The following is a 16017-nucleotide window of genomic DNA, read 5'->3' on the forward strand; positions in this document are numbered from 1 at the left end:
ACTTTAGAAGTTAGAATTTAAATGAATAATTTCATATTCTAGATCCACCAACTAGGCTGTACCTACGTTTTATGTCACTCACTCAGCGTAATGTATGCACACTAGCTGATGCCCGCGACTTCAATTTTTCTTAGAATTTCTACCTTGTGCAATGACACAGCAATTTACGCATCATCTTGTACCTACTTTGTCTGTTTTAGGTGTCAGGGAAGTAGATACAAAAAAAAGTGGATATTAGCATGGTAGTAGATAAGTACATAGGATAATTAATACCTATTCTATTGACATAGGTAACCTAAAAGGGAAAGGCAGTTCTATCCATTGACATAGGATGTTCTATCAGTTAATTCAGTAAATCCAGTTTTAGGCATTATCTAAGTTATGCAAAATAATATCAAAAGAATGTTGATAGCCAAGTAGCGACTAGGTATGTATTTATTTAAAGTTTGCGTCATCGAAGAACGATGGGGAGCAGATGTCAAGCTCTTGGTCGAAGACTCGTGCCGGGCATTAGCGATCTCGCTACTCTGAATTACTAATGGACTCGAATAACGAACAAGGCACATTCACTAAATCGATCCATTAGGTCAAGGGTCGCTACAGTGATAGACCGGGACGGATATATTTTACAAAGCTACGCTGCGTAATTCCATTTGTAATGTCGAATCACGCCTCCAATAGCAGAGAGGGATAGCGCTATCAACGGTGAAAAGTTGGCAAGATAAGCGGATAATGCAAATGAGACTATAATAATTTTACTTAAAGTTTATTTTAGACACGTCACGCAATGGTCACGATTTCGATATTCTGTTTAGTTGTCGGCTATGGTTGTTGGTATTTGACTTCATTGTTGTTAGTCATTTATGTTGTTACTTAATATACCTAATATAAATTAAATAATCAGTACCCTTATTATAAATGCGAAAGTGTTTGTTTGTTGGTTTGTTAGTTTGTTGGTTTGTCCTTCAATCACGTCGCAACAGAGCAACGGATTGAAGTGATTTTTTGCATACGTATAGTTTAAGACCTGGAGAGTGACGTAGGCTACTTTTTATCCAGGAAAATGAAAGAATTCCTACGGGATTATTAAAACCTAGATCCACGCGTACGAAGTCGCGGGCATTAGCTAGTAATATTATAAAAATAAGCCGTGATAGCCCAGATAGTAGTTAAGACGTCCGCCTCATACTCGGGAGGTGGGGGATTCGATCCCGGGAACGCACTTCTTAAATTTTCGGAGTTATGTGCGTAATTAAGGTATTAAATATCTACCACTTGCTTTAACAGTGAAGGTGAAGTATAATGTTCTCAAAGGTGTCTGAAGCCTGGTCGACTATGTCCTAAACCCTTCTCGTTCTGAGAGGAGACTTGTACTCAGTAGTGGACTGACAATGGGTTGATCATGATGACAAACATAAGCAAAGCTGATTGTTAGATTTCGAATAGTTGCTCCCAAACTTAGACTTCGCAAGCTTTGCGTACAATTTTATATTTTATTTGATGATAATTGAATGCCTATTAGTATTTTTGAAAAATATAGCTTTAAAGATATTGTCGTTATTTGAGAAAAGACCGAGACCAAATAGGTAGGTAGTAGGACCAACGACGCGACACGTCTATGTAATCGAATTTTCAAAGTGCATTTTTTGTATATATATACCTAGGTAGGTACCTAGGACCCAGGTAGTTTTGCACATTGTATGTGCAAACGTAGTGATATATGCGTAACTGCAGTGTCACTAATGACATATGGATCCGAGACATGGTCGCTAACTATGGGCTTCATAAGAAAGCTCCGGGTCACTCAATGGGCGATGGAGAGAGCTCAGCTCGGAGTTTCTCTACGTGATCAAATCAGAAATGAGAATGTCCGTAGGAGAACTAGAGTAACCGACATAGCTCAACGGGTTGCGAAGCGGAAGTGGCAATGGGCAGAGCATATCGTTCGGAAAACCGATAAACGTTGGGGTCTCAAGGTGCTGGAATGCCGACCTCGCACCGGAAGGCGCAGCATTGGAAGACCCCCACTAAGTAGACGGACGATATCAGACGGTCGCAGGGAGCCACTGGATTCAGGCGGCGCAAGACCGTGGAGTGTAGAAGTCCTTACAAGAGACTTATGTCCAGCAGTGGACGTCTATCGATAGATGATGATGATGACGATGATGAGTGTCATCAATAGATACACTTGTCACGTTCCTTGTCTTGTAAAGTCGTACGCTACAGCCAGTGCCATGTTTGTAAACTTGAAAACTTAACTCAGCGGTATGATACGTAGCTGTATGTGTGTTGTGAGTAGAAACCCTTCTGCGACTTTAGCTCCAAATGTCAAGTCATGTATTTGCCCTTGAATACCACAACTGTAGACATAGATTAAATAACGGGCACTTGTGCCCTGTAATCAGTCAAAATCAATAGCAAGCCGCCATGGTCCAAGCTGGCTGTTTGTTTAAGATACACCGCATGATAACGCCACGACTCCGCTTGCGAAGAACATGTAGCCATTGAACAGAATTAAAGAAAATGTAACGGTCACTTGAAGACACAACATCCGTGGCTGAATAGTCTAAAACAGATCTTTCTTTAAATTTAGATATAAGTTAGACCTAGACTGCAAAATGGTCATCTCGTGGTAAGTGATGATTCTTATTATAAACTTGAGTGCCTACCTATAACCTACTTATACAATTTTGCAGTCTTTTAGGTACTTAGTTGCAAAAACAGGAATTATGTATGGAAAACTAGATGGCGCCCACGGTTTCGTCCACGTGGATTTAGTTTTTATTAATCCCATGGAAACTCTTTGTTTTCCGGAACAAAAAGAAGCATTTTATCAGGGAATAACTACTTAACCAGGGAAGTTGATCGAAAACATTTAAATATTTTTTTTACTGTTTTACATCATCGGCACTCGTTTTAGCTAGGCAACCTATTCGCGATGTATCAATACATACATTATCTAGCATATATTCCCTATTCCGATTAAATAACAGATGGTAGGAATTTCTAATACCGGATCTCAAACCATATAACTACATCAGATGAAAATTCATTCCTAATACTTAGATAGATAGGTACTTATATAAAATGCTATCGTACAATAAACTTATTCAGACAATAATAATATACCTATATAGCTATTAGCTACACACCTATACTTTTGCATGCATGATGTGAATATCGGATTTATAATCTTGCGAATATCGTCATACAAGCGATAACCAGATAAATACTGCATTCACATAATATACCGCGTAGGTACCTATTTGGCAACGATATCACTCATATATTTGTCGATTATTATCTTCTAAACATATCAATTTGTTTTATAAAAACTTAAAAATATTATTTCATTGATTTGATTCATTTGAATTTTAGCAATAAAAAACCGGCCAAATGCGTGTCAGGCTCGCGCAATGAGGGTTTCGTACTACAGTCGTATTTTTTCGACATTTTGCACGATAATTCAAAAACTATGATGCATAAAAATAAATAAAAATCTGTTTTAGAATGTACAGGTGAAGACCTTTCATATGATACCCCACTTGATATAGTCACTCACTTCGAAAGTTGAAAATACTAATTATTAGTTCATGACCACAATTTAATTTTTTTTATGTGATCTAACCCTAAATTCACGGTTTTCAGATTTTTCCCCAAATGTCAGCTATAAGATCTACCTACCTGCCAAATTTCATGATTCTAGGTCAACGGGAAGTACCCTGTAGGTTTCTTGACAGACAGACAACAAAGTGATCCTATAAGGGTTCCGTTTTTCCTGTTCCAAAGTTTGAGCTGAATCAAATGCTCTATAAACCTTAGCCTAAGTATAAATTCTAAGCAAAGTCCAAGTGCGTTCTAATATAGATCTCAGCTTAAGATGGAAACTGCTTAACCTAGAAGGTGTATCGTAGTTTTGATAAAATTATTAATACCCACTAGTAATTGTACCTAACTATATCGTCCTAAAATCTGGAACGCGGATTTGTAATAAAATATAAGGAATGAGGCCAGAGTGTAGAAAAAATAAGCTATTGAATTTTAAAGTAATACAAGCTTGTAAAGCCTAAAGGATCGGTTATCTAATGGTTACCTAATCTTTATTACATTCTACTAGATGATACCCGCGACTTCATCCGCGTGGATATAGGTTTTTTAATCCCATAGGAACACTTCGGTTTTCGGGATAAAAAGTATCTTATGTGCTAAGTCTAAGCTATTTCCATTCCAAATTTCAGCCAAATCCGTCAGGTGTATTTTAGTAGTTACTTAATGTCAGTCTGTCAGTTTCTCCTTTTGTACGTATAGATTTTCAATATTTCCTTTCGTTTCACATCAATGGAACCTGATAACTGCAAAATAATTACCACACTTAAATCAAATTTGGGTCAACAAATAAAGGTGGAGTTGGCGAAATAGTATTTTTTTACTTTATCTTTTCTACGGTACAGAAATGTTGATTAGATAATACAAACAGATAAAAATGTTACAGTAAATAAAAGATGCACATTTTTTGCTTATAGTTCAACCAAGTACCTATTCTATTTGAAAAGTCATCATGTTTTAAAAATTAAGTAATGTTATTGTTTTAATAGCGCGCTCTCCAGCGTTTTCCATGTAATATAAACGTAGGTAGGCATAATACGAGATGGTAATCGAGACGCTCCGCACACCCGCACGTCACCCGCGCTCGTCCGATCCAGGTTAGCGCGGGAGCTGTGCGGGTGTGCGGAGCGTTCTCTACCCGATTGCTATCTCGACCTGTCGCGTACTGTAGTTTAGTTCTCAAGTTAGATTGGTTAGTATTCAAATGAGAACCAAACTCCGTTTGCATAAAAGGCGCTAAAGTTGTTTCTCCTAACATCAATTTTATTTTATACAAAGCTGTCCTATCTTTCTGATCGTATTTCAAGTATAAAAATATATCACTCATCAGCTAGTTTTTTTAAGGCACCAAAATGAACTACAAGATTTTGTGTACTGATGTTTTTTCTTATCATAATTTTAACTAGCTTATACCCGAGACTATCTATCTGACCTATTCTGCCTTCATGACTACTTAGGCTTAATTTACACTGAAAGGGAATGGAAGCGATTTTCTAAAATATTACATAGCATATTGAGTTCTATCTCCACAACGTAAAGCACTAATTTCTACCGAGATAGAAAATTCCCGTAAAGTTGCCGGAATTCCCGCGCATTCCCGCGAATTTTTCATTTAGGAAAATAGTTTGTGTTTTACGTAGTGAAGATAGAAGTCAATATGCTACGTAATATTTTAGAAATTCACTTCCATTCCCTTTCAGTGTAAATTGAGCCTTATAATAAGTACTTCATGAGTACTTATATTTTATACATCATAAAGTGAATTTTTAACGAACATACTTTTATGCTATATAGTATTCATGAAGTTGTGTCCAGTGTTTTTCTCGCACTCGTCTTTATTAATGTTCGCCTGACGCAGAAAGAGGCTAATGTGACCATTATTTTAATTTTACGTAAAATATATATGTGATACTGATCACACACTCGTAAGATAAAACGACATATAATTTAACAGTTTATTAATTTCGTAATGCTTAAATGTTTTATATAGCCTATAATCTTTTTCAGATGAAATTTTTACCTTTACTGTATGTAGACTTTGAGGTACTCGTAGGTACCTACTAAGTATAAAACATTCTTTTCTTATACAAAAAGTCCAAACTTATGTCTATCTGTTACCTTTTCACGTTATTTTGACGAATTTGGTATGAAATTGGGACTTAGGCTACTTTTTAGTGCGGAAAAATTAAAGCGATCTTATCTCCTTTAATCCGTGTCTTACTAGAGCATTTGGATATACTTTTACTTTAATTTTTGATCCAGGGTCTTAGTTACTGAAGGACTTAGGAGGTGAGTGTTCTCTAGGTTGATCTGACAGGAGCAGATGAAGAACAAATGATAGGTTTGCAAGTATATTTGCTCCAAAAAAGATGACCAAAAAAATTTGCGTTTGCTTCATCCTCGTTCATTATTGTTAACTACATTTCCACTGACTGGGTATATTCTTTAATATTTATTTAGATAACTAGCTGCCCCGGCGAACTTCGTACCGCCTAACAGTCGATTCAAATTTTTTAAATTTTTCTCTCCGTAACAACCATCTCCGTACTTCAAGGAATTTTATGAAAAAAAGAATTAGTGAAATCGGTTCAGCTGTTCTCAAGATTTGCGATCAGCAACACATTAAGCGATTCATTTTTATATATAGAGATAATAGATGTACCATGTACCTTTTTGCAAACAAGAACCTTGTACCCATAGTCAATAGTGGGACCACGTGTACACGGAGGTATCCCGTGGACCAACTAATGGGACGAGTACATGGTGGTATATCTTTGAGACCCACCAGTGGAACCACGGGCCCATACATGGTGGCATACCGTAGAGCCATCAGTGGGTCAAAGCGGTGGGACCACGAGCCCAGCATCAAAGTGGTGAGACCGCCCGCAATCAAGGGCCAATTCGTCATTTCGATGCTTGTCATCAAATTATTAAAAAAAATGTCTCCAGCTCTTTATATAATTATATGATATTATTTCAAATTGATATAGTTATCGGTGGTGTTCGGATCACACGAGGCGACGCGACGAGTGAAACAAGAAAGCCTTGTGGAAACATAACAAGAACGGGTCCTGGTTTTATCAAAGTGAAACTGCGAGCCGATTATCAATTGCTATTTCATTACACGGTAGACACCTGCCCGGCTTGCCTACGATTTTCTGCAACTATTCTCAGTTACCTTTGAGCAAGTGTATCCATTACAATATAATATTTCGTCTATTTTTGAATAAAATAAAATTCATATATTATATGATAATAAATGAACAAAAAAGCGAAAAAGGTTTTATACGATTTAAAAATAAATAGGTATGGTACCATCATAGTAATAACACAATTATCTGTACGGATATCTTCAAATTTTTAAAGGGATGATCTAGTTGGCTGTGATGGTTCAATTGATGTGTAGTAGATGTACGCCTCAACTATTTACTTACATGCATAAATTTTAATCTATTTCCATGATTCCTGAAGAAAGTAATTTATGGGGCTCAAGAATAGTGTACATATCAGTCCTCGTTTGTCATTTAGTAGGAATATCTAATATTAGTAGCATACCTGTCAATGCTCTCAAGCAAGGCGCAGTGGGATATACTTTATTCCTTATACTTTTTCATATATTGATGGGAATACCATTACAATGCATGGAAGCCGTAGTTGGGCAATTTACGAAAAGAGACTGCATAGCCGTTTGGAAAATTCGACCTTGTTTCTCATACATGGGCTATGTGCTTGTCATATGGCAAGTGATAGTCCTAATTTACAATCAAATTGTGACGTCGTTTTTCTTACATTACTTCTTAATTGGTTTTGAAAATCCGATACCATTTTACACTTGTGGTTCTTGGCGCACGAGATATTGCAACAGTCTGGCCACAAATTATACGGTCAATCAGGACTGCCTAAAATACCAGAACAAATTTCCTTATTGTAACAATCTGTATAAAACATTTCCCGAATATCAGTACTGGAGATACCATTTACTAAAAGCAAGAGGAAACAGAGAATTCCACGTGGCCTGGAGAGTCAGTGTTGCTTCAGGGCTGATCTGTTTTATTCTATACCTTAGTAATTTCAAGAGAACGAAGACCCTGCGATGGATTACAGTCATTTTCACAATTTATTCAACATTAGCACTCATGATTATAATGATGGGCTCCATGACACAAAAAGGGGTGGTGGTCAAGTACGAAGAATCTTTAGATTTAGATTTCAGTATATTCCAACAGAAATTTCAATTTTCGCACCTTATACAAGAAATTGTATATAATTTGAACATAGGATCTGGTACGATGTTCACTCTAGCGTCCACTTTGTCGTTTAGATCGCCCTCCTTTTCAGACATCGTAATATCTGTAGTTTTCTATACTGTGATTAGTGTGATGTTTGTGTTCACTACAGCGATGATGACCTGCCCTTACGCGTACGAGTATGGAATAAAACCAGGGGTCATCATGAGAATACCAATAACTCTAAACTTCGAAAAAATTCCGAGATTAATGTACCAATACGAACATAGAACCTTTTATTTAATAGTTATTTTCAGTTGTGAAGTAGTGCTGGGGATGAGTACATTGGTGATATATTTATTTAATTTGCTAGAAGTAACATTTAAAAGGTATCCTAAATTAGCAACATACCCAGGTTTAACCGCATTCTGCGCTGTCTTATTATTATTTTTTACAACTTTACCATTTTTAAGTTACTTAGGTGTTAATAGTATTGCTCTTAGTTTTCGACGTTGCGTAGTTCTGCTAACAACATTTATTGGCCTACTGGAGGGGTTAGTTTTTATAATTTGGTACGGTGTAAGCAAATTCTCGGAAGATTTTCATTTTATGTTGGGTATACAACCAAAAAATTTTATGAAAGGGACTTGGATTTTGGCAATTATTATATTGGCTTATGCATTTTGCAATGAATTGTACAGTCAACTTATTAATCAAACTGGTTACATTTACGCTACATACTCACTTATAGCGATTTTAAGTTTTATAGCAGCATTTTTTGTGATAAGATTATTAATAGCTGCTTGTAGAAAAAGATTTCACAAATTTATTTCGATAGATCCGACATGGGGCCCAAGGAGTGAAGTGTTGCAACGAAGTCGCGCCATGTTTTCAGCACAAGCTATGACTAAGGAATACATATACCGTCAATATCATCTCCAAGCTGGAATTATGGCACGACAAAAAATGGCTAACAGGAGAGTTTGATGTCGTTAAGTATAGCTACTCATAAAGATATTGTTAAAAGTTAGTTATAAACCTTGTCTTATTTATTCTAAACTACCTGATGCCCGCAACTTCGTTCGCGTGGAGTTAGGTTTTTAAAAATTCCGTGGGAACTCTTTGATTTTTCGGGAAAAAAGTAAGCCTATGTCACTCTCCCAGATCTTTAACTATCCCCATGCAAAAATCACGTCGATCCGTTGTTCCGTTGTGACATGATTGAAAGACAAACCAACAAACCAACATACCAATAAACCAACAAACAAACACACTTTCGCATTTATGATGTGGGTAGTGATATAAACTAAGTTTCCTTATCTACGATATTTACTGTTTATTTGAAAAAGCTAAATGTTGTTTTACATTTCTTCTTTCAAAATATATATTTTTGGACGTAACTGCAACAAACAAATATTTTTAAATATTGTCACAGGTCGTCCAACAGTTAAAACCTAGATATATAGAAAAATAGAATAATAATTATAGAATAAGAACATATCAATTTACAAAAAGACGCTGGCACATAATAGCTTAAAATATAAACCGGATGTATGGATTATACAATGATAATAAATAATGCCATATCTACTTATTTTATTATCTAGTCGACTTAATTATGAGCTGGATATTGGGTAAACTCAATTTCCAAATGTATTTTTACCGCACTCTGGTAAAACTAAGCCATTTACTAGTTAAGCAGCTTTTCGTTTTATAGGCAGCCGAATTAGCAAGTCACTAACCGGCTTCTAAACTTTGTTGTTTTTAATTTATATACACGTGAGTTATGCCTTATTGTGAGTCATTCTATTATAATACATGTATGTTTTCTGCCTATATGTATATAATAAATAATACATGTATTGGCTATTACGTAAGTTGTGAATGAGTCATCAGCCAAAAATATGACAATTAACTTTTTATATTATTATTAGAGTGGGCATAGTCTAGTGGTTAGACGTCGGCCTTGTATTCATGAGGTCAGGGGTTGGATCCCGGGCACGCACCCTAGCTTTTCGGAGTTCTGTGCTATTTTAACAGTTATGGTTGGTGGCGGGAGTTATCATTCAATAGTTCGTTCAGAGTAGGGCTGGTGCCCACAGTTCAGTGGTTATTGGAAGCTCGATAGAGCATGGTCGGTAGACTCGCTAGTCACACACAAAGTATTTAATACAATAATATGTATCAGTCTTTTGCTTTTCATATTTGCAACATTTTTATGAATTAACTAGCTTATGCCCGCGACTTCGTCCGCGTGGACTCCAAAAAACACAACACAAACAAATTTTAAACCCCTATTTTACACCCTCAGGGTTGATCTTTAACTATGAGGTTTTAACATATGAGCTTAATAAAATATGTCATACTGCTAATTGCAAAAATATTACCTACAAAACTGCTTTATAGACACTTCAAAACTGACAGACTTTCATACAAACTTCAAACCCCTATTTTACCACTTCAGGGGTTGCATTTTGAAGAATCCTTTCTTAGCGGACGCCTACGTTATAATAGCTATCTGCATACCGAATTTCAGCGCGATCCGTCCAGTAGTTTGAGCTGTGCGCTGATAGATCAGTCAGTCAGTCAGTCACCTTTTCCTTTTATATATATAGATAAATTCTCTCCAACTCCTAAAGTCACCGGTGAACCGAGACTCTACACGAGGCCTATTATACGGATAACATAGTAAGTAAGTATGAATAATATATTACATTCTTGAAGCCTATAAAAAAGAAAGTCAACAGTTTCCGCTTCAACAACCGCCTACTTGGCATCCGACATTTGTGAAGAAAATAAATAGGTAGGTAGGTTTAAAAAAAAACTGGCGCGCCAAGCTGTCTGCTCATTCCACACAGACAAAAGTTACGACACATGCGACAGCATCGCCGTGTGACGCATCTGCTGACTCACTGGGCTGGCAGATGAGAAATCTATGCGTATAAAGCATCAATGTATGCAAAACAATGCGAAATTTGCTATCAATTTCAAAATATTATTTAATGACGTTAGCCGACTATCATCGTATTAATTAATTTTAATTATTATCAATATTAATCCGATATGCTAGAGCACTCGTCTCTAGGAATTGAGCTATGACTATAATGGCTATTTAGGCAAATATATTGGCAGATCACCTATACATTAAAAAGTTTACAAATCTAAATGCAGTTATTGCTTAGATTACATTAATTAAAAAATCTAAATATATAGGATTCCATGTTGATTCTTGACTGCATGTTTATGCTTGATTTTTTTTAAGATTCTTTGTATGTATTAATTTACGATTGAATCTATGCCTCTTTGAATACTAATCCCCATGTTTATCTGTATAGGTGACGTACGTAAATGCTAAATAAAAATAACCTTATAATTAAAACACAATATAATCCGTAAAAACGGGCCGAATTGAGAACCATCTTCTTTTTGGATGTCGGTTAAGAATGAGAACTCACTTGCTATTTTAACTCTATCGGTCAACTGTCATGTATAGTACTCGACAGGTCGAGATGGCAATCAGGTTATGAGGCGGGGAGGGATCAATAATATAATATAATATAACATAACGTATAAAAGTCGTGCTCGGTGATGAGTAAGACAGAAGATTGAACACGCACGGGGTTAGAAGAGATAGCGTTCTAAAAAAGTGACCCAAGTGTCGCAGAATTTAAAGTCTTCAATTTGGGTTGTATGTAAAGTGTGTACTTTTTACATAAATACATATTTACTGCCGTTTTTTAAATTCATATCATAGCTATTTATACATAATTCATCAAAAATCAAACACCCATTATTTAAAATTTTAATTTTTTGTATTTCCGAGCTTATTCTAGAAACTGGGAGTTATCTAGGTTGCTTTTAATAAGAGCTGAATCCACGCAGACACAGTCGAGGGCAAAAATAAAAAAATAGAAAACAAAAAATAAAAATAGAAATGAAGGAAAGAGTCTGCATTATAATGTCTAAGCTTCGTATGTAAGTAATCCTGAATGAGACTGATTTACTTCAGAAGTGAAATGTTCTTCATAATCACATTTTATATCTTGTACAACAAAAACAATATAATATGTCCATTAGTAATTTTTAGAGATTTTTTATGCCTGCGTGGGCGGCTGTACAAAACGGCTAAACGATAATAAATTAACGGAACGCAAGAACCGTACATACCTACTTTCTCGCGTAACTGGTTTTCGTATAGGGACTGTCGTTTGATTTTGGCTAAAAAATAAAAGTTAAACTACTAATAAATCCTATCGTTCTTTCCTAAGGACCCTAACCTAACCCATTTTGTCCACTCCTATACCGGTTGAGCCTCAATAGCTCAACCGGTATAGGAGTGGACTGAAAACCGAAAGGTCGACGGTTCAAACCCCGCCCGTTGCACTATTGTCGTACCTACTCCTAGCACAAGCCTGACGCTTAATTGGAGAGGAAAGGGGAATATTAGTCATTTAATATGGCTAATATTCTTTATATAAAAAAAAAAAAAAAAAAAAAAAAAAAAAAAAAATTTAGATAAGTTGGTACATAAATTGGAACAGTGCATTTTTGGCATAATGACAGAGGTTCCGAGATCATACCTACCGCATAAGACTAGTAAGATTTAAATTATTATAACCAAAATATTGATATCAATATCAGGGGTCAATAGTTTAACGTGCTCTCCAATGTACGGAACAAGATAAAAAACTGAAATCAGGCCTACAAAGTAAATGCTTTCATTTTCATCTATTTTTTAATCTAACTTTAATAAATATCTATGGTAAATGTGTGTCAAGGGTAAATTAAAAATGCAATACAAAAGATCAATTATACTTCTGTTATCTATGACTTATGCTTTCATTCTATAAAAAATGCTTTCTCCTAATCTGTTTGTACAACGATACGAGGATTCACAAGTTATTTGAGTCGCTTAAAGAATTTCGCATGGCACGGAATAATTAACTTGATTCCTTTGATAAATAATAAGTACTTTGAAATATTGGAATTCATCATCATCATTATCAACTGATAGACGCTCACGCTGGGCATAGGTCTCTTGAAGAGACATTCACATGCTACAGTCTTGCGCCGGCTGAATCCAGCAGCTCCCTACAACTCGTTGGATGACATCTATGTATTGATATTAGCTAATGTTCAAATAATATTAACTCACTGTGCATCTTTATTCTTACTGATCCATCCTAATCCTAACTAAACTAAAAGAAAGTGTCCAGACAGAATAAAATGTCTTATTGATTCCTAGATTTCTCCCGTTCCTATGCAACGCCGTAAAGGCGTAAGCCCAAAAAGAAAAACACACTTCCTTAAAAGTATGTCGCTAGCTTGTCTTTGTTTTTACTGAACTGTGTATTTATATATCTATATGCTTAGATAGTCCTAAGCCGATTAGCGTACGGAATCGGTGAGACGAGTGCAAACCCGGTCCATGAAGCATTGCGTCATACATTAGAATGTTTGACCCGCGTCCCGCGCTAAGCGCGAGTTGTGGCCGACGTCTCAGAATTCCAACCATTGTCACGACAACTCTGCCACTTACAGCTACTGAGCTTACAAAACCAAAGCTCTGCTCTTTGTGACACTGTATCAAGTATATTTTAACGTCTTAATAGCTCAACGATTAGTGAGCGGACTGAAATCCGAAAGGTCGAGGGTTCAAATCTTACTCGTTGCATGCAGTATGTAACTTCAGCTTTATCTGAGCAGAAAGACAAAGAGAATTCATTTCGATTAAAAAAAACAATGCGATATGTGAAAATTAAAATGGAGAAAATAGTTAAAACTAGAAATAAATATATAATGGGCTTGGCACTAATTTGTAAAAAACAATTTATTCTACTTTTACTTCAACTGGTATAAGAGCGGTACTCTAAAACACCATCAGCATATATTCAGCGCTATCGCACAATTGTCACCGATACCCGAACACTTAGCGGAGATCGTCCCATTGTGGAGTTCCACAATTTCCCAATGTCACAACTCTAAGATATCGCTTAAATTATTTGTTGCAGTGTCTAAAAAGGCTTAAAAGAGTTGAATGGAATTACGATGGTATGTTTATCGGGCACGTTAACCTGTCTTGTTCCGCAGGCCACCTGACCAACATTCAATCGCCGACGCAGAAGATTCATACGCAGAGGTGGCACTTTTTATACCATGTAGCCACTTTATAGTTATTTATATGATTATGAATTATGTATGTAATTCTAATTCGTATTATGACGCATAGTTCTCTGGTGATGAGTAAGACAAGTTAATTATTGGTATCTTTACAAAACTGTTTTATAATAAAGTTACATCATAAAGCTCTGAGAGACTTGAATAAATTTAAGTCTACATACAGTAAACAAGTATCACTAATGTATTAGAAAATCATATTCTATTCCTTTATGCTGACATTTAGAATATTTGAAGCCGCATCGATGTCTCTGGTATTTCATATTATAACAACACTATATTGAGTGTGGGCAAACTGAATACACCGGCCGCGGTAATGCCATTTCTGCAAATTGCGTGGTCTACAACACCGATCACTTTCGTCGGCGCGCGCGCAAGTGCCCCGCCCCGCGGCCCGTGCCCCGCGTTCTCCGCCCCAGGCGCTGAAGTCGCACTCCGCCGTTGCCGTGTAACGGTGCGTTTTGTTTAACAAAACTCTAAAGACGCATTAAAGCTCAAGCTGCCTGATGGTAGCGCACGACTAAAACGCTTCGCTATCATGTCTGATTTTATGATCGCATTAACTAATAATAAGCTTTGATAGCCTAGTGGTTAGGACGTCCACCTTCTAATCGGAAGTTGGGGGTTCGATCCCGGGCACGCACCTCTAACTTTTCGGAGCTATGTGCGTTTTAAGTAATGAAATATCACTTGCTTTAACGGTGAAGGAAAACATCGTGAGGAAACCTGCATGGCTGAGAGTTCTCCATAATGTTCTCAAAGGTGTGTGAAGTCTACCAATCCGCACATGGCTAGGCTATGGCCAAAACCCAAAACCAAAGGGCTCTCTCGCTGAGAGGAGACTCGTGCTCTGTAGTGAGCCGGCGATAGGTTGATCACGATTAACTAACATGGCGACATGAGTTCGACTTGAACGAATAAATCAGGCAATTCATGGGAATGCGAGACTATCAAGAGTTGCCCGCAAAATGTCACTCTCGTATCTAGATATATTTTATATCGGTTGTATTGGAAATTCTAAACTATTACTATAAATGCAAAAGTAGCTTTGCCTATTTGTTACCTTTTCACACTTAAACCACTCAACAAACAACGAAATTGGGCAAAGGGATAATTTGTATTCTGGAGACGGAATTAGGATACTTTTCATCCGGAAATCATACTTTCAAGCGGAAAAACAAAATTCCCATGGGATTATTTTAAAATCTAAATCCACGCGGGCGAGGTTAGGGGCATATAATCTCGTATTATATTATAAAAAAGAGCACCAGTTGAAGGAAATGTATATTTTTTATCCTGATTTCCACACTAGAATTGCGTTTGCAGTACATTAACTTATTTTGAAGAGGCCAATAGGCTCTGGTACTAGAATACCAAAGACAGAGCCACATTATTCCACATAATATATTTTAGCAGGCGAAAAAACTTAAGTACTACGGCCAGAACTTTAAAGTTTATTTGGACTTTCTTGTATATTATATATCTATACTAATATTATATATGCGAAAAAGTGTCTGACTGTCTGTCTGTCTGCTAGCTTTTCACGGCCCAACCTTTCAACCGATTTTGATGAAATTTGGTACAAAAGCTACTTTTTATGAGGCAAAATTAAAGAGATCCCACGGGATTTTTAAAAACCTAAATCCTCGCGGACAAAGTCGCGGGCATCATCTAGTATGTAATATTTACTTGGCTCATATTATCAATATGAATCTACCACCGTTACGGGATATCATCAATAAAAAATCGTAATCCAACAGCATATACGATGATCATCCGTCCGTCGTCATTTAGTGAACAAGAAATGATGCTAAATGAATTGCTCTACACGCACGATATCGTTAATTGCCACTTATTGCCAGTTGCCACCGACGTGATAAAATATTTACTGATCGATTTTATATGTAAGTAATGTGAAAAACTGGTGTTCGTACGATATTATGTTCACGCTGCGTTACATTTTTGAGTCTTGTCGACCGATAAATTGTTTGAAAGTGTCAATAAGTGA

General features: G+C 36.5%; 2 protein-coding genes across 4 annotated transcripts in view; one reads left to right on the forward strand and one right to left on the reverse strand.

The window, feature by feature from the left end:
* Positions 1 to 16017, reverse strand: part of LOC117995812 (dendritic arbor reduction protein 1-like) — a 78542-nt gene that overhangs the window by 43485 nt on the left and 19040 nt on the right. The window lies entirely within an intron of this gene.
* On the forward strand, positions 7028 to 8819 carry LOC117995801 (sodium- and chloride-dependent glycine transporter 2-like). The gene has a single exon (XM_034983815.2). It carries the CDS (start codon positions 7065 to 7067, stop codon positions 8817 to 8819), a length of 1755 nt encoding a protein of 584 aa, XP_034839706.1. The 5' UTR covers positions 7028 to 7064.

Source organism: Maniola hyperantus, chromosome Z (assembly GCF_902806685.2).
Source record: "Maniola hyperantus chromosome Z, iAphHyp1.2, whole genome shotgun sequence".
In the NCBI taxonomy this organism is placed as follows: domain Eukaryota; kingdom Metazoa; phylum Arthropoda; class Insecta; order Lepidoptera; family Nymphalidae; genus Maniola; species Maniola hyperantus.

What these genes read in the sequence shown, in the direction of transcription:
- LOC117995801 (XM_034983815.2), top strand. Translation starts at nt 7,065, where the DNA reads ATGATTCCTGAAGAAAGTAATTTATGGGGCTCAAGAATAGTGTACATA.